Source organism: Nicotiana sylvestris, chromosome 4 (genome assembly GCF_000393655.2).
Source record: "Nicotiana sylvestris chromosome 4, ASM39365v2, whole genome shotgun sequence".
Lineage (NCBI taxonomy): Eukaryota > Viridiplantae > Streptophyta > Magnoliopsida > Solanales > Solanaceae > Nicotiana > Nicotiana sylvestris.
Window position 1 is genome coordinate 24,625,333 of NC_091060.1, and position 19,685 is coordinate 24,645,017.

The window sequence follows — 19,685 nt, forward strand, 5'->3', positions numbered from 1 at the left end:
GACAAAAAAGGAAATATGTTCACATAAACTGGAACAAAAGTGAGTAGCTACTTTGCCAATACAATTTACAGTATGACTAAATTCTAAAACCGACCTAAAAAGTGGCTATTTATCAAATTTTCACAAAAAAAAAAAAAAAAAAAAAACTGCGTCAGCTGTGTGAGAAACTGAGAATACACTAGTTTGCCCTTCCCTTCTCTCTGTTCACAGTATAGTTTGGGCCGGTGGGAGAGAGAGACTGAGACTCAGAGGAGCGCGTAGGACCAAAAAAATGTTCCAACCAACAGACGGCGGTTACGCAAACGGGTACCACCACGACGGCGCCGCCGTGTCCGGCGGAATCTCAGGCGGTCATCGAGTACGCAGGGGCAGCCGCGGCAGGTCACGTGGCCGTCGAAGTAGTATTGGCAACGACAGTGCTCCTAGGGTTTCTCAATGGCAACAACATCCACAGCAGCATGAAGATGAGGAGGAGGAAAAGGAAAAACCTGCACCTCCTTGTACGGAGTTTGATACGGCATATTTCAACTCATACGCTCATGTTGGCATTCACGAAGAAATGATTAAGGTACCTTAATGTTTAAACAATCTCGTGGTTACATTGTGGATCTAGAAGTTTAATGAGTACGGTTATATACATGTTTCATATTTCGAAAGACTTTAAGTTACACATATTATTATCAAGTCACGCAAAGATATCTGCAAGTGGAATTTGTAATCCTTAAAACAGGGAAGGTTACCCTTACACCTTACAAATAGGTAAATGTGACTTATAGTGTAAAATTTCTTTACACTGACAGTGTATATTACTTAAACTCTTTTCGAATATATATATATATAATTTGAATCCATGGTTTTTGACAGATTTGTCCATTCCTGTGTAGGCGTTTGGAGTAATTTACTTGCAATATTGCGAGTAGATGTAACACAAAGAATTTAAATAGGATGGTTGAAATGGAAGATTGCTATTGGAGGAGTGGCTCCGCATGTTAGACTTGGTTGGCATGTGTACATGTCTACATACATTCGGAAGAATCAGTTTTTAGGTAGTGTAACACTTGAGGAGCTGAAGTTACAGACTTTTAGGATTAATTGGCATACATGTTAGGCTGGGTTGGCATGTATACATGTCTATTTACATTCACAAGAATCAGCTTTTAGGGAGCGAAATGCATTAGGAGCTGAAGTTACAGAATTATAGGATTAATTGGCTATACATGTTAGGCTGAGAGAGAGAGAGAGAGAGAGAGAGTCATAAAATCAGTTCTTTAGGGAGTGTAACTGCGAGAGAGCTGAACTTACAGAGTTATGGAATTATAATGTAATTCAAATTATATTGTCCCTCTATCTCATTTTATATAATGGTAATTGACTTGGAACGGAGTTTAAGATTTTGAATTGTATATTATACTATTGATAGTTGGAGAAAATATCATATAAAAGTTTAAAACTTGAATATCTTAATGAATTTAAATTTTTGATAATTGTGAAAGTTATATCGAAAAGGAATGGTGTTAAATTTTTTGGACATTCCTGAAAGGAAAGAGTTTTATCTAAATTGCAAGAGGGACTAGTACTTATTAAAAAAAACAAGAGGGAGTATTTCTTTGAAGAAGTTTAAGTAATACCTTCAAGATTTATAACATGCCTTTGGAATATCATATACTTCTAGGCTTACCGTCATTGGAAAAATATTCTCTTTTCCAGGCTGGATAACATTATTTAATTTTGTATTTTTCTCGTTGTGTTGTAGGCGAATTTAATTATTCTGCTTGCCATTGAACTTCTATTAATCCTTTTCCCTTGTGTTTCTATTTTCAAATATACCTATATATAAGGGACATGTTAACTTATGGCTGGAATTCGCAGGATCGTGCCCGGACTGAAAGTTATAGGAATGCAATTTTTCAGCATCAAAGCTACATTGCTGGAAAAGTAAGACAACTATCTAAATACTTCCTTGTGCACCAAATGCTAATCCTAAGATTTATTAGATCTCAAATTGTATTGCTATCTAAGTCTTTCACTATTTCTGAATTATTTATATTTTCATTACAGAGATCGATCAGTATCGTCTATGCCTATAGTATAACTAAATTTACATTGATCAGGTTGTTGTTGATGTTGGATGTGGCACTGGCATCCTATCTATATTTTGTGCTCAGGCGGGTGCAAGACGAGTAAGATATCTTTAAGTCCGTTTCAGATGAAATTTCATCAATCTGAGTTCAGTTACCAGATTGGAGTTATTTCCACGCCTCTTTTTAACTTTTGAGGAAATGTTATGGGCTTATGTATGTACACACATAGACAAACTCAGCCAGCTATTGCTGGATTGTAATATGTTCTAAAGAGTAAAAGTGCCGTGAATAGTCAACACGGAAAATTGCAAGACATTCCCTATTTATCACTGGAATATTAACCTGTCATAGATGCCTGCTAGATTGCAGGCAACACTTACCGTATATTCACAATATGCACATTCTTTATCTTGGTACATAACAGTGTCAAATTCCATTTATAGGGCACCAGCGGGGTGCCAAAACATTCTAAAGTTGGTGATGCAAGAACATGCAAAAGCAGGATGGTAAGTGCCATTTTCAAAAACATCCAGCTGTACAAGCTTAGCTCAACCAGAAGGTCAAAACAAGTCAAGAGAAGATGGGATAAACTTGTCATTGCTCCATAGTTTAAAGTTTGACCAATGGTTAATCTATTCTTTGGAAAACCTTCTCCTTGTAAGTTTTTTTGCTGCGTTCCCATCAAATGCTCCAAAATAAGTATCTTGGATGGTCATCCAAGATTTTGGTTTCTACCAAGACAACATGTGATCCTGTATTGTTCAAAGCAATTTTATACACCAATGCAGAAGAATGGGTGCCCAACAATCAGTCATCTGATCATGGTGATGGAACATATGATTGATTGTTTCCTCAGCCTTCTTGCGCAAAAACACATATGGCTCATTTATTCTCTCTCTCTATTGGTTCAGCTACAATGACAGAGTTTTAGGTTGTTCATTGAGCTGCAATTGTCTTTGGGAAGATCCGCGTCCTTTTTCAAAATAAAGTCGCATCATTGATGTGTTTTACTTTCTTTATACCCTGGTTTTTAGTGGACCAGTGAAGTCATGACATCTTGATGCAAAATGAACTTTTTGTTTGTTTCATTTGGTATCTCCTTTAATTTGTTCCAGATATAATACTTATCAGGCAAATGTTCTTTTATCCCAGGTTTATGCTGTCGATGCAAGTGATATAGCTGTCCAGGTACTTGTTTGCTTCTGTTATTGGAGATGTCTATTGAAGCTTGTTGTATTTGGCATTAAGATTCTATGATGCACCTTACAGTAATGTTTCCCTGCACATTTTATATGGTTGATGAGTTATGGGAGAATCGACCGCTTCATTATGGTGCTTATGATGGTAATGCATCATTTTCAAAGGCTTGCACAACCTTCAAATGCTCCTTCTTTAAGTTAACCTTCCATCTGATAAATTTGTAAAGAACTTGTAGTAAGGCAATTCAGGGCAATGATGGTGGTGCATGATGTAGTTCTGCTACATAAAGATTTCAAATGTTCATGATTTAACTCATTGTTTATCAACTTAAAAAGCTGCAAAACTTCATAGTATAACGTAAAATTTACCTTACCAAAAAGAAAAAAAATCAAAAAAGTTCTCTAAAGAACTTCCAGGTGCCGCGCTTAGCTCAATTTGTGCAGTATTTAGTCGTACAGCCAAAAATTAATTTAAGGAAGAAATATTTCTTTTCGGTTTTTGTATGTTTGTTGGATGAAACAAACATAAGTTTCATGGGAGGACCAATGGAAAACTGAAAACAGGCGGATTGATAGGCTTCACTTGTGGGTTTGAAGAGAATGGACTGGCGTTTAGGTGCAAAACAAAATATGTCTGACAGAAGTACAATGGGGTAATTCACTTGTAAAATACACTTGAATATACATAAGTCAGTGAAGTATTCTAACGTATCCTATCTTATATTGTAAATTCAGTCATTTGACAAAGTTTAGATGCGTGATGGAGCAACTTAATCGTGCAAAGGCAGCGTATTTCTTAAAAAACAAGCATAGAAAAAGAAAACCATGCCTTACTTTGGCCGGTCTCAAATACTTCTTCCTCATATTAGCTCAGGAGGGAGCATTGTATTCCATAAGCAAGCAGACGAATTCATAGTTATAAAAAAAAGAAGGAAGCAAACAGATGTTCCCAGGCCAAAATCGTTGATTACCTACATCTTCTTTATTGTCTCAACTGCGGTTTATTACCGGCTTTGTTGATTCTTCGTTTTTTTTCACCGGATCCGTGTCACTCTAACATGATGCTGTTGCTGATACGGTAAAGATCTGATCAAAGTCTGGCGGGTGCTTTGAACGGGAATTGAAACCAAAAAAGTTGGACAAAAGAAGAAGATGGCAAACAAAGACAAAGAGGGAATAGGAAATAAACCTAGTTGGACATAGGGCTGCAATGGTGTGGGATGAGGTCGCTGCTTTCGCTTCCCCTTGCTGGTTTCTCCTAGGCTAAGTTGCCCCGACATGGCAGTTTAGGTGCCGCACCCGTGTCGACACGACACTAGTATGGGTGTGGGTATGGGATCCGTACCGGATCTGGTCAAACAATTTTGGGTACTTTGACCACGATGGACGGAAAAACTAGAGACAAGATACAATTTGATTCCCGAAATCATAACCAAAATTAGGGAAGAAAATAGCATACCTTATCTAAGAAATTAATCCTTTACTTATCTACAACTTGAGAATAAAAAAGAAATCCACACCTTACAAGCTATACGTAAGTATTCCTCTAAATTTCTCATAATTTAGAGTTTTTTTATTTTTTTCAATGATTTTTAGTCGGATCCCTGCACCCGTATCCGTACTAGGATCTGTATCCCCGAATCTTAGAATTTACATCTCGAAGGATCCGACCTCTAGATCCGCACCCGTGTCAGACATCCGCACCCATGTCTGAGCAACTTAGCTCCTAGGGTTTTGAGGAGGATGAGGGAAAAAATTCTCTTGGGCCAAGGATGGCATGCCTTTCCAGTGAAGATAGGGCTATGTATTAAAGTTGGATGTGGTGAAGGAAGAGTTGCTGGAAGCACGAAGGTAGAAGACTGAGTTATGAGGAATAGCAGAGGTTTTTTCTCCTTTGGAACCTTGTGTCTTTTTTGTACTTTTCGCTCTTATAATACCACCACGAAGATAGACTTTTTGTTACCATGTGAAAATAAGAGAAAATATGAGCGGATCTGTCTTGTTATCTTGGTTAATTTTGGTTCTTGGTGATATACAAGAGAAGCTCCTTATATAAGAGTCTTAGCCGTCTTAGTCTGTGTACAAATACAAATAAGTAACTAATCCCTACTTACAATAAGAAAGTATAATTTTTTTCCAATGTTAAGTACAAAATATTTTGGATTATCTTATGAAAAATTTATAAATTACTCTACTCAAGTTCCATAAGTTTTAATCATCCTAAAACTATTATTACGTTAATTTTCTTTGCTTTCAGTGATGTACTTAGGAAGAACCTGTGAGGTTCCTGCAATTGTCTATCCTTTCCTATTTTAGAACATGTGTAAACATTATACAAATCATAATAGATGGAGGAAACACTCTGGTAGCTGGACATTCTAAAGATCTCTTCCACTGTTTTTCTCTACAGGAACTATGTGAATTATTTGATTGTTCTTTTTATAATTCTGTCTTTTATAACCTTGCATCTCCTTGATGCCTTTTTCAATGAAAAACATTACTTCATCCAAAAAGAATATGTGAAATATTTGAACTTGACCTTCATTTCACATCCATTTTTTTATGGTTACCAGGCAAATGAAATTGTGAAGGCAAACAACCTATCTGATAAAGTTATTGTTTTGCATGGGCGGGTCGAGGTATGTTCTAGTCTAAACATTTAATACATCCCTTGTTTTGGCTACTTAGAGTTGATTTTATTCACCCTCTTAGAAGATTGGCTTCTTTTGTTTGCTTAAGTTGAATAATTCTAGCTTATCCTAGAGGGAACATATTCACTATTCTTCCACCTGTTTATGCTGTTGTATCTGTGTGGATCGGAGGAGATAGGCCCTTAGTTCTCTAGGAAAAAATCAAATTCCTTATTGAGAATGCACGTTATTAAGTCCATTTACTTGGTAACTTGTTCAACCAAAGGTACTAGACCAAGTCTATTTGCTTGATGGAATGTGAATGAAGTTTGGCTTTAAATTCATTTTGAACAAGGAAATCCCTCTGTTCTGGTGCTTTTTTACCTAGAATTTTGATTGGAATGGTTTGTAGAAACTCTGGCTAAGTCCTGTAGAAATAGTTTTCTGAAAGCTGCAGCCTGATGCATGTAATCGATGAAGCCCTCCGGTGAATTAAGCTATACAGACTCGTGCTGTTGAAAAATGTTGCCACTTAAAACAGAAATGTTGCTCTTTCAGTGCCAAAACATTAGAAAGTAGGGCATTCATCTAAAAATTTAAAGTTCATCATCTCCAAAAGTTTATGCCGATAGAAACTAATGGATTTTGTGTTTTCACCTTATTGAATTAATGCTTTTTGATTAAATCAGTTTTCTTAATTACAATCGATATTTGGTTAGTAGATGAAAAAGTCAGCTTTTATGAACAATAATCAGTTTATCTCTTTGGCAAAACTTGAATTTGCAATTAGTTTTTTGACGATCAAAAACAAATTGGTCCTAATACTACTTCTTGACATTTTAGTTTTGTTGATATTATTTTTTTTTTGAGAAGGTAACATAATTGTATATTAATATAGAACTTCACTAAAATTGTGAAGTCACCCATAATTACAATGAAAGTGCCCTAGCAAAAAAAGGAAAGACACTTCTAGTCCTTGGTCTTCTTATAAGGACTCTAGTACATGTAAAATGGATTCATGATCCTTCAAAAGCTTTCCTTTACACCAAATATAGAAAAGAGCTAAACATTTCATCTTTATCTTCTGAATATTGCTAGACTTATCTTCAAACATCTTTGATTCCTCTCTTCCCAAACCGTCCACCATATACAGGCTGGGACAATCCTCCATCCTCTCTTTCTCTAGATAGTGTGCCCTCTTTACTCCAGCTGGCTAGAATATCAAGGACTCTTCCTGGCATTGCCCATTGAATTCCCCTCAAATTGATGAAAATTCTCCATATCTGGATAGTGAACTTGCAATGCAGAAAAAGATGGTTAATTGTCTCTGCCTTCTCTCCACATAAGTAGCATTTGGAACATAATTGGAATCCTCCTCTAGTTAAATTGTCCTGTGTTAGAACTGTTCTCTTTCCAGTAACCATGTGAAGCAAGCCACCTTGTATGGGATTTTAACTTTCCAAATCATCTTCTATGGCCAGCAATCCACCTGATTATTGGATACATTAAACTCCTTGTAGGCAGCCTTAACAGAGAACTTCCCTTGACTATTGCCTTGCCACTTGATTAGGTCTTGCTTGGTTTGAGTTGATGCCACTGAACTGCTGCAAAGAACTGTAGAACTCCACAACTCTGTCAATCTCCCAGTCATTTAACATCCTTCTGAATGTGAGGTTCCAGCCTTGGTCTATCCATACCTCTTCAATTGTTGCATTCTGTTGTTGACACAAAGTATAAATGTCAGGAAAGAGCCCCTTTAGAGGTCCTTGTCTTATCTAGTTGTCCTCCCATAGTGAGATCTTCCTACCATTTCAAACTTTGAATTTTGCTTTGTTGATCAATTTTGGCCATAGGTTTCTAATTGATCTCCACAGACTGACTCCATATGGCCTTCTTACAGTTTTAGTTGTCCAGTTTCCTTCTATTTTATATTTTTTCCCTAACCACTTCTGTCCACAGTGTTTGTTCATCTGTTGCAAATTTCCACAGCCACTTCATCTTCAAGCTCCGATTTTGGACTCTTAAATTTTTGATCCCCAAACCACTTGACTTCTTGCTTGTAATTAGATCACCCCACTTGACCAAGTGAAACTTCTTTTTCTCACAGTTACCTTCCCATAGTAAGTTTCTTCTTAGGGCATCAATTTTGTTCACTACATTGGCTGGAATTGGAAATAATGACATCATATATGTAGGCATGGCATCAAGTACAGAGTTAATCAAGATCAACCTTCCCCCCATTTCAGATATTGATTCTTCCAGTTAGCTAGTTTCTTTTCACATTTCTCCCGTACATCATTCCATATTCCTTTTGATTTGTTTTTGGCACCCAATGGCATCCCCAGATATACTGTAGGCAATTCCCCTACCTTCCCCCCCTCCCCCCCAAGAACATTGGCCAGACTCTGTAACTCCATAACCTCATTAACTGGGTAAATGAAGCTTTTTTGCCCGTTAATGTGCAACCCAGATGTGGCGTCAAAGAGAATGAATATCACCCTTAGAACTTTCACTTCCTCTCTTTCTGCTTCACAAATGACTAAAGTGTCATCTGCATATTGTAGATGAGAAATCCTTCTGTTGTTGTCTTTTCTAGTGCTCATTTTGAATCCCCTGATCCAGCTGTTTGCCTGGGCTGTTTTTAGCATGTCATTCAGTCCCTCCATGGCTATGATAAATAGAAAAGGGGGGAGAGGATCCCCTTGCCTTAGCCCCCTCTGCGAAGGAAAAAATCCAGCTGGGGCTCCATTGATTAGAACTGAGAAGCTTATAGTGGATATGCAAAATTTTATCCATCTTATCCACCTCCCTCCAAAGCCCATCCTCCTTAGAATATCAAGAAGGTACTTCTAATTCAAATGATCATATACCTTCTCAATATCCAACTTACATAGGATCCCTGGTTCTTTACTTGTTGTTCTTGTGTCTATGCACTCATTAGCTATTAGAACAACATTCATGATTTGTGTTCCTCTTATGAATGCCATTTGTTGAGAATCCACCAGCTTGTTGGCCACCTTCTTGAGTCTCTCAGTCAATAGCTTGGATATAATCTTATATATGCTGCCAATCAAACTTATGGGTCTGAAGTCTTTTAGTTCTTTTGTCCCCACTTTCTTAGGAATCAATGCCACAAATGTAGCATTCATGCTCTTTTCAAAGACTCCTTGATCATAGAAGTTTTGGATTGCTGCTACAACTTCCTTTTTTACCACATCCCAGCAATTGTTGAAGAAGGCCATTGAGAATCCATCTGGTCCTGGTGCCTTGTCCCCTGCACATGCCTTAACACTGTCCCATATTTCCTGTTCTCCAAATGGACTCTGCAGCATTAAGTTGTCCTTTGCTGTAATCATTTGGTTGATTCTGTTGGGTCCTACTGGTCTCCACTCTTCTTCTTCTTTGTACAGCTTTTTGTAGAATCTGATAACCTCCCTCTTGATGTCTTCTGGATTCTGCATAGTCTCCCCTTCTACCAACAATTGGTCTATGTTATTGTTTCTCCTGTGGGCATTAGCTGTTTTGTGGAAGAACTTGGTGTTCCTATCACCCTCTTTCAACCATAAAGAGTTTTTTGAGAGTATCTCTTCTTCAGTTAGATTCCTTTGTTCATGAATTTCTTCCGGTTCTGCCAGTTGGTTGAGAACACTTGCCTTCTGTAGGGCTAGGTTGCCTTGCAAAGTTTTACTCCATTCCTTGAGCTTGTTCTTCCGTGCTTGGAGTTTAGAGACTAGTATAAAGTCTGGCCTTCCTTCACAGTTGAAGGAGTTCCACCATTCTTCAATTCTACCTTTAAATCCCTCAGTCTGAAGCCACCAGTTTTCAAACTTGAAGTATGATTTAACTGATTCCCAGCTCCCACATTTGAGCATCAATGGAGAGTGGTCTGACTTAACCCTCAACATCATTTGTTGCTTTATGTTCCTAAAGTCTTCATTCCAGTCAGCCGAGATAAAAAATCTATCCAATCTAGCTGTTGTTACATGTCTGTCCCCTTTTCTCCATGTGTAGTCACCCCTGCTAACTGAATATCTACTAGTTCCATATCTTCAATAAAATTTGAAAAGTCCATCATTGCTCTTGTGATTCTAGAGCAATTCTTCTTCTCAGATGGGAATCTCACAGTATTGAAGTCCCCACACACCACCCATGGTCCTGTAAATAGACCTCTTACCCCTGCCAACTCCCACCACACTTCTTCCCTTCTTCTTCTGTCATTCGGAGCATACACAACTGATAAATGCCATGTATAATCCTGAGTCTTACCTGAAAATTTACAAGTGTGTGAGCACCCACACCATATACTTCCCCCTTCCATGCTCTACCATCTCACATTACTACAATTCCCCCTCTAATCCCACTAGCCTCCAATTGAGTATATTTTACCCATTTGTTAACAAATGACATTTCCTTCACACCCTTTAATTACTCTACCACTCAAACTTATTTTATCTCCTTTTTTTTCTTCTTTTGATTATCCATAGATGAATACTAGGAAATGTAATACATATTAAGACTCAAGGCCTTGAACTCGTCAAGGAAAAGAGAAGTACGAAATAATGGTAAGAAATGTATGAAGGATCTATATTTTTGGTGTTATAGTAGCAGTCTAGATAGGATTAATAATATTGGATTTTCTGTATCTCTTGGTGGGGAACATGTAGTATGACTGGTGGGGTGTTGCTGTCTTGTTTTGTACCTGTTATTGTACCATCTTGGTACCAGCTTTAATAAATAACCTTACTTATTTAAAAAGTGGGAAGACATTGGAAGGTTAAAACGGTTTGACTGCATAATCTGATTAGCGTTATTGCAAGTTGGTCTTTGGTCCATTTTGTATTTTCTCTGTGAGTGGTAACTGGTAAGGACTTGGACTTGGCGATATGAGCTGTGTGTGCCAAATTCACGATTCTCTGGGGAAACCTAATCATAGCTGGTATCGTATGAGCTGTAACCTGTCAGCAATCATTTTCTGAATTACTAAACAATAAGAAAGCTTCTGTGTCCTTTTCAAAAAATATGAAAGCCTCTGTGACTGGCTTCCAAAATAAGTAGGTTTAAAATTGAAACAGTATTAGTAACACATTTGATTATTGGGAGAAGACATATGGCTAACACCCTGTAAATTGACTGCAAAATAACAAATCAGTAAAGTACCCTTCACTCTAGGAATTGTGAAATAACCTAAACTAACCGGGAACTTATATCAGTATAAATAAAGTCCATATCTAACCAACAACCATTAAAATATGCTTCAAAATTTGGCTGATAAGACAAGAAAGATTCTTTTGATCAACTAGCATCCCATCGAGTGACATTTTAGCTGTTGCAAGTCCTAGAATCATTTTAGAAATAACCTTCCCTTTTCATGAAATAAGAGAGAAAAAGGAAGAACCTAGGTGAGAAGTGAATAGGTTTCAATATTCAATGGCATTAAGTTACTACCTGATGCCCATGCCCCTCAAACATTAGGAAAGAGAAGAACATATCGTATTGTTCTCACTACACCTGAAATTCCATAGTCGTCATCAATGAAAATGTTGGTATTTCTAACTTTGTCGTAATTGAATCACTTTATTATGGATGAATAAATCCCTTGTTTTGATATAGATTCATTTGACTGTGGTGACTAATGACTATATCATACTTTTTGGTTAGTTCAGGATGTTGAAATTGATGAAGAAGTTGATGTTATAGTTTCAGAATGGATGGGTTACATGCTTCTTTATGAGGTAATAGCGGGGAGACAGGCGCATTCTAATGCTTCTCTTATAGACATTTATTGAAGAAAATGCTTCTCTTCTCTAATTGCTGACCTGGCACCGAGGCACACTTACATCTAGTTTGGCTTGCATGTGGTGTTACCTTTTAAATGTATGTGTGGGAATCCATGACTTCAAAACTTTTTCACATGGAATATGCTTGTCTTACTTTGCAGAGCATGCTGGGGAGTGTTATCACTGCTAGAGACCGCTTTCTGAAACCTGGAGGTCTTATTCTTCCATCACATGCAACGGTAGTCATACTCATTCCCTAATTTATGTGAGCTTGGAAATTTTTTGGGAGTTTTCTGTGTTTGCGTGTATATATATTCCTCCTTTTGCTTCCATTGTTTGACGAATAGTGTATTTGTATTATCAGAAGTTAGATTCAAATACTTTGTTAGTTATGCGATAAAGATCGAGATATTCTGTAGTTATGCGACAAATCCACTTTCCTAGAATCTGCTTCATATTTTACTCATAGAAGAAATCACATGCTGATACTTGCAGTGCGAGTTGTACTATGAATGGTGATCTATTCATTTAGAGGCAAACTAGAGAAGCTCTTGGAACAGATTCATATCCTAATGCTACTGCATTGTTCCCCTAGAACAAAGTCCAAAGGATCTACACCTATAGTCCGATGATTTTATATAGCTTTTGCTTTTACACCACTTAATGATATGAAAGAGCAGAAAGTCATTTTGATCTCTGTTTCTTCTCTCTGCAGCTCTACATGGCGCCTGTGACACATCCAGATCGGTATAGTGAAAGCGTTGATTTCTGGCGTAATGTTTATGGGATTGACAGTGAGTATATGTTGTAAGACTCATTATTATCTCTGTTGTTCTCCCAGCACAATTTATTACCTTGACGAAGTGATTTCTCTTTAGAACGCAAATTAGATCCACTTTCTTGTGTTTTACTGATCGAGGATATCACTATGATATTTCGCCAATTAAGTTTGACATGTGAATTATCATATCATTGTTCATCAAGCTGTATTTAAAGCTTAACTCCTTTGCTGAACCCTCCAGTCATTTTTCTATTCTCCATCATTGCCACCCATCTGGATCCCCTCGTTGATGAGAATATGCTTAGTTTCGACAAAGGGAAAACTTTTTGGATTGAAACAAAAATATGCTAGTTAGTAGCAGTGAGTGGCTAAATATACTAGTCACACTCGCTTGCACTAACATAGGAGTCGAGTCCTTAAATAGAACTATTTTGCTGTGCGCTTTGCCGGTGACCTTTCTTGTACAGTGGTTATACTTGTTTTAAATATTAATGTCTCCAGACGTGCTGGTTTGTATACCATTTTTATTTGTTTGATTGGATCATCTTAGGATTATACGGTCGATTCTCCAGTTACATTGTTTTACCGTCATTGAAGCTGTTGTTTCATCTATTAACCTCCATTATCTCATTAAAATGTGAAAGGGTGTTATCTTGCTGATCACACACACAAATAAAAAGGAAAAAGGAAAGAAAAGAGAAAAAAGAAAAAAGATAGGTGTTATCTATCATTTGCGGAGAGCTGTATAGTAAACATGGACCTTAAACTCTGTATGAGTGAGGCAAACACACTTAAAAGAACAAAGATTAGTTGCTAAATGCAAATATTGCTTTTGATGATCTATATTTTTTTACGTGTTTCCTCTTAGATTTCAGATTGAGTTCCATTTTTTGTAGTGTCTGCTATAATGCCGTTAGCAAAGCAGTGTGCATTTGAAGAGCCATCGGTGGAGACAATCACTGTTGAAAATGTTTTGACATGGCCACAAGTGGTTAGTACCATAAACTTCAGTTCTTTCAGGGTTTCAAATTGGGAACTTTTATCTATTTGACGATGACAAAAACAACTGTCTTAATAACAAGCTTATAAAAACCCTCAGGGGTTGGCCTAGTGGTAATTGACTTGAGCCTTGGGGTTTGCTCCCTTTCAAGGTCTCAAGTTCGAAACCCACTGGGTGCAAACAATTTCTGGGGGCCATCGGACTGGGTAAAACCTGAATTAACCGTGGTGCACTTGCGGGAAACTCCTTGCCGAGGGCCTGTGCACCCCCGGGATTAGTCGGGGCTCTAAGAGACTCGGACACCCGGTGCAAAATCAAAAAAAAAAAATTAACAAGCTTATAAAAAATTTATTATCAGTGTCGGACATTTGCTTATTAATCTTTAGTTGTCAATTTCATGGATTTGAGCCTAGTTTAATGGAGATGTTACATTTTTGTGAATTGTTGTATGAATGATACCTTTGCTTGTGGAAGCATCAGTGTCATCGCTCTTGTGATTGTATCCTCTGTTTTAAAAGGCAGAACTAGGACTCGCTCCAGGGCGGAGCACTCGTAAAACGCTCCTGTGCTTATGTGTGGGGCTTAGTTCCATGAGGCTTACGCCTCGGCCGTCGGGGCTTACGCCCCGGACACGCCCAACGCCCTAATAGAACTTTATGCAATTGAGTGTAACTAACCTTGTAAATGCACAAATTTTCTTAATAAATCGTTGACTATTCAAAAATACTTTTTTCTTAATCATAAATCGTTAAGTTAAGAGTATTTTATGTCATAATTAAAATAAAAATTATTGCACGTTATCCATTAAGACTGCTACGATAGTAAATTTTAAATAAATCTTTCATTTAAAAAATATTTATTTATTAACTTTTGTTATGTCTTTATTATATAATACTCCATAATCGTTTTATAATTATTTTCCTTAATATTATTTTTCTCATGTTTACGTGATACAATACTTATTAATTTAATAGCTTAGTATTAGCTATTAACTATTTACAAATAATTAGTTATCATGGTATTGTATGGTGAATTATGTGTCACTTTATTAACTTGTTGAAACTTAAAAATAAATGATGCTAGAGAATCATATTTAAATTGTGAATAATATTTTTATATAAATTCTCTTTCAAATAGAAAGCATATTAAATAAAAGGAGTATTTTATAAAAAATATCAAATTATAATATCGAAATTCTTTCAAGATTCATTACTCCTTAAGACATACTTATAAAATTTCGTATCAAATACATTACTTTTGATGTTTGAGTTGTAGCGACGTTGCAGCTAATCTGCATCTTATGATATATGTCATACTTTTCATATTATTCATGGTTGAATTATAATTTATAAATATTTTAAATAGATTATTTATTATAATTTTGCGATTTTAATGTAATTTTTATAATTATTTTTTATTTTATACTATCTTAAAATTCTTGAAATTAGTAAAATTTAAAGATCTGTGGGACTTACGCCCCATGTCTCAGGGCTTACGCCTCGCCAGAGGTAAAACGCCTCGCCTCACGCCCCCGCCTTTTAAAACATTGATTGTATCGAGTTGGTACTGGTTAAACTGACCAAACTGTCTGACATCTGACTTCAGTCAGTCATGTTTATTTCAAATTTGGTTTCCCTTTGATTTTTGTTTTTTGGTATTTTTGTTATTCGGCAATTTTTCCAATGATTTGGCCGCTGAATCGGCCAAAACATATTTGCTTAAACAACAGTAGTGAACTAACGGTATGCCGGAGAGTTCGTACTTTATTGGTTGGATGACTGTGTATTGAATAGCTGCTGTGACATGTCTATTATCTTTTGCTATTATTATGATAAACTAAGACCAGATTTCGTTACTTCCCTCTAAATTCCCACACTATCTCATTCTTTGGTCTCTCTTTTCCCCACCGTCATTTTTCTATTTCTTACCTTTTCTCTTGGTCATGCATATCCGCCAAATCGCAAGATCGTCAGCCTCTCAATTTTTTTCTCTCGCTCTCTCTCTCTCTCTCTCTGAAGGTTCTGTTGAGTAAAGGGGATGAACAAGATCAAGGGAGTGGGATGTCTTCCTGGTAAAGGGGAGCTATATGAAAGAAAAATTTGTATAATCTAACCATGTATTAAGGGTCACTTCTGCAGATAATTGGATTCATGGATTCTGCAGATCTAAGATTGTAATCTAAGATCATTGGATTGTTGCCCCAACATATAGAGTCCAGATAAGTAGGACTATATACTCGAGGTCATATTTTCTGGGTTTGTGTGCCTTATGCTTAATTGTTTCATATGACTCTTGTATCTTATGCATTAGTGCAGTACTCATTGGCCATCCTCATTTCGGACTCATTTACCTTCAACTCAATGGCAGGTGAAGCATGTGGACTGTTATACAGTAACAATTCAGGAGCTAGAGTCCATTACAACCAGATTTAAATTTGAGTCAATGATGCGAGGTACAACTGCTATCTCTTTTTCTCCAAATAATGTTGTCTGACTGTGTGTGCAAAATTTTCCGCGGATCTCATGGCTTTCTTTTATAACATCTGTATCAATATTTTTCTTTCTTCTGCCTGTTTGTTAAAATTGTGGGTGGGAGATGATTCTTGCTTTTCGTCTGTTAGTGTTGATACTTTGTTCTTTAATGTTCTCTAGTGGTCATATGACCTGATTCTCTTTTGTTTCAGCACCCTTTCATGGTTTTGCTTTCTGGTTTGACGTGGAGTTTACTAGCCCAGAAGTTTTTCCTTCGAATAATGGTCTTCCACCCTCATTTGTTGAGTCTTCAAACGGTTGCATGACAGAGGGCAATCACAGAAAGAAGCGTCCCAATCCTAACGAAGCCCTTGTCTTGTCAACTGCGCCTGAGGATCCCCCTACACACTGGCAACAGGTTCTATAAATTCCCCCCCCCCCCCCCCCAAATTTTTTTTTTAGTGTTCTATCTCTATTCAACTCTTTGCGTTTTGGTTCATCTGAATGAAAGGTTCGGGTAGAAAAAGAGTGATTTGATGGTCAATCTGCATCTAATTTTGATGTTTAATTTAGTAAATCTACACTTGGAGTTGGACAAAGATATATTTCTCACTGTACTTGTCATAGATGGACCAGCAAATACATACCGAGTCCAATAAGAAATATTTACTATTGTAGTGAGAGGCTCGATGCTTCTATGCTGAGTCCGAAACCTAAATAATGGTATTTTGGACTCAAAATACCTTTATACAGTTAAAAAAAAGTTACATTTCTAACTAAAATGCAGTATTATACTGCGTTTTAGTTCAACGGAAAGTTAGCCGTTAAAGGAAAACGTAGTATAATACTGCGTTTTAATGAATAAATCATTTTTAATGTAAAACGCATTATAATACAACGTTGTATTATAATACGTTTTACTTCAAAGTCATGATGAACTTTTTCAGAACTTAGCGAAATAGTCATTTGATTTTCAGAACTTTCCATGATGGACTCAAAGTATAATTTTGCTAATTTTCTTTTTTGTATTTTATGTAGCACTTTTAAATTGTGTGAATCGATTTGTAATACTTTGAGAAAATCTTTGGCTAAATATACAAAATTTACACAGTATTATTTTGAGAAAATCTTTGGCTAGTTATAATTTTATGAAACGCACAATTGGTCATTGTCAGTAATTACAACATGCCATATTCAACTTATATATCTATCTATATCTATCTATACTATATTAAAAGCACGAAGGCCTTTAGCGAAATATCGTTCGCATTTTTTACTCCTTTAAAATATAATTCACATTAGACAAAATAGTCATTTGATTATCCTAATATTTAGGACCTAAAAATTCATTGAAATTTGTCGCAAAGTATATTAATTTTATAGTAATTACGTGGTAAATAAATCTTTAAACTTTGTCGCAAATACTAATTGAAGTAAATAAATTTCTTCTAAAAAAATACTCATTTTCCAATTGCCATATAGAAATTACTTCAAAAGAACGGCTACAAAATTTGTACGCATGTAATCAAATAATTGACTTCTTAATTATTTATTTAAGGTAAATTTTTTATTGCTTTTAAAGTCCTACATTTTAGGTACCTAGTTTAAATAAGTAAAGATTTAATAACCAAATTTCAATGAATTTTTAGGTCCTAAATATTAGGATAATCAAATGACTATTTTGTCTAATGTGCATTATATTTTAAAGGAGTAAAAAATGCGAACGATATTTCGCTAAAGGCCTTCGTTCTTTTAATATAGTATAGATAGATATATAAGTTGAATATGGCATGTTGTAATTACTGACAATGACCAATTGTGCGTTTCATAAAATGATAACTAGCCAAAGATTTTCTCAAAATAATACTGTGTAAATTTTGTATATTTAGCCAAAGATTTTCTCAAAGTATTACAAATCGATTCACACAATTTAAAAGTGCTACATATAATACAAAAAAGAAAATTAGCAAAATTATACTTTGAGTCCATCATGGAAAGTTCTGGAACTCAAATGACTATTTCGCTAAAGTTCATCATGACTTTGAAGTAAAACGTATTATAATACAACGTTTTACTAAAACGTTGTATTATAATGCGTTTTACATTAAAAAAATAATTTATTCATTAAAACGCAGTATTATACTACGTTTTTCTTTAACGGCTAACTTTCCGTTAAACTAAAACGCAGTATAATACTGCGTTTTAGTTAGAAATGTAACTTTTTTTTTTAATTGTATAAAGGTATTTTGAGTCCAAAATACCATTATTTAGGTTTCTATGCTACCTTCTGTACTAAAAGTGAACAAATGATACTGCAGCCGTAGTTCATTTTGTTAGCTTGTTACCATTATAATGCTCTGTTCAGGATGTAACTTTTGAGCCAATATATCCTTATTGCTGGCTATCTTTTATAAAGTTTCACATTACTTGTCAAAAAAGAAAAATTGCCTTGATAACCAGTTTTGTTGTTGACATTCTTTCATCTAGAAGATTACCTGTTAGTTTAACTAATCCTTGACATTGGTTCTTACATAGAATACCTACGTATTATGATGAAGTAATGGTGATAATCCTGTTTTGAACAAAATTGGTGAATTATGGTCATCTCCTTTTCTATCAGCTCTTCTAGGAGAAATTTGTGCATGCATTCATTGTTCGCATTTTTTGACATGAACTTTGCAGACATTGGTTTACTTCTATGAACCCTTGGAAGTAGAGCAGGATCAGGTTATTGAAGGCTCTCTGACACTGTCGCAAAGCAAAGAAAATGCTCGATTCATGAACATCCATCTTGAATATTCGTACGTTTTGGCTCAAAACTCATTTAAGGCCCACTGTCTAGCTTACTTTCAGCTTTCTGGTATTACCAATAACTTTAACTTTTTTGCATTCTTGATTGTGCAGATCTGGCGGACGTTCATTTGTCAAAGAGTCGGTCATGCGGTAAACGTACATATGACCCTCTCTGGTTTTACCTAGCGAGCCTTCATGAAGTGAAGTCGTTTGTACCTTAATCAGTTCAACCATTATGGTGCTCATACACAATTTCTGAGGATTCTGCTTGTACTTTAGGTAGGGAAACTACGGTAAGATCAGGGCATTTCCAGCCTTAACTTAAAAGCATTGACTCTGAGAATTTCATTGATGCATATAGGTGTATTAAGTTAAAACTTGTAATGTGTCGCTGCGAGAAGCCGGTCTTTCCCTGAGCTGTAATTTGTAGAGTAGATGCAGGATTGGTCTATTGATGTGTTAGAATTTTTGATAAAAGTTAGAACTTCATTTGGATATGAAAAGTAGAAAAGGGATCTAATTATTTCTTTTCAGCCGCTGCGGTAGAGGAAGTTTTTACTTTTTAATCTGTTCTGCTCCTTTCTCTTTTGTTCATTGGAGTTTGATCAGAATGCCATATGCATATTAAAGATGTGCACTTTTAACTCATTCTGGTACTTGGTTAAGGTGCACGTACCATCTCAAGCTTTAGCAAATGCTAACTCTAATGCATAGGGCTTGTGTATTCTTAACTAATTCGTTTAGTTGGATACATTACGGAAAATAATGCATGCATTAGCTTTCGGTATTACTAATCCTTTTTTGGTATACTTTTTTAACCTATATATTATTAATGCAAGTATTAGTTATACAATCTATTTGGTATTATCCTATGTATAACTAAAACATAGTAAACCATGGTATTAGCAATATCAAGGCTATTAACGCATGCATTAACATGGTTAAAGACATTT

The 19,685-nt window shown here is 36.0% G+C and overlaps 1 protein-coding gene across 1 annotated transcript; it reads left to right on the forward strand.

The window, feature by feature from the left end:
• The first annotated feature begins 154 nt into the window (after window positions 1-154).
• LOC104245487 (probable protein arginine N-methyltransferase 6) lies at window positions 155-19,265 on the forward strand. Its single transcript, XM_009801100.2, has 13 exons — window positions 155-568; window positions 1,870-1,935; window positions 2,112-2,180; window positions 3,234-3,269; window positions 5,854-5,919; window positions 11,574-11,642; window positions 11,849-11,926; window positions 12,403-12,481; window positions 13,365-13,459; window positions 15,836-15,920; window positions 16,152-16,357; window positions 18,622-18,740; window positions 18,844-19,265. Exons 1-13 carry the CDS (start codon window positions 272-274, stop codon window positions 18,884-18,886), a joined length of 1,308 nt encoding a protein of 435 aa, XP_009799402.1. The 5' UTR covers window positions 155-271; the 3' UTR covers window positions 18,887-19,265.
• Window positions 19,266-19,685: the final 420 nt, after the last annotated feature.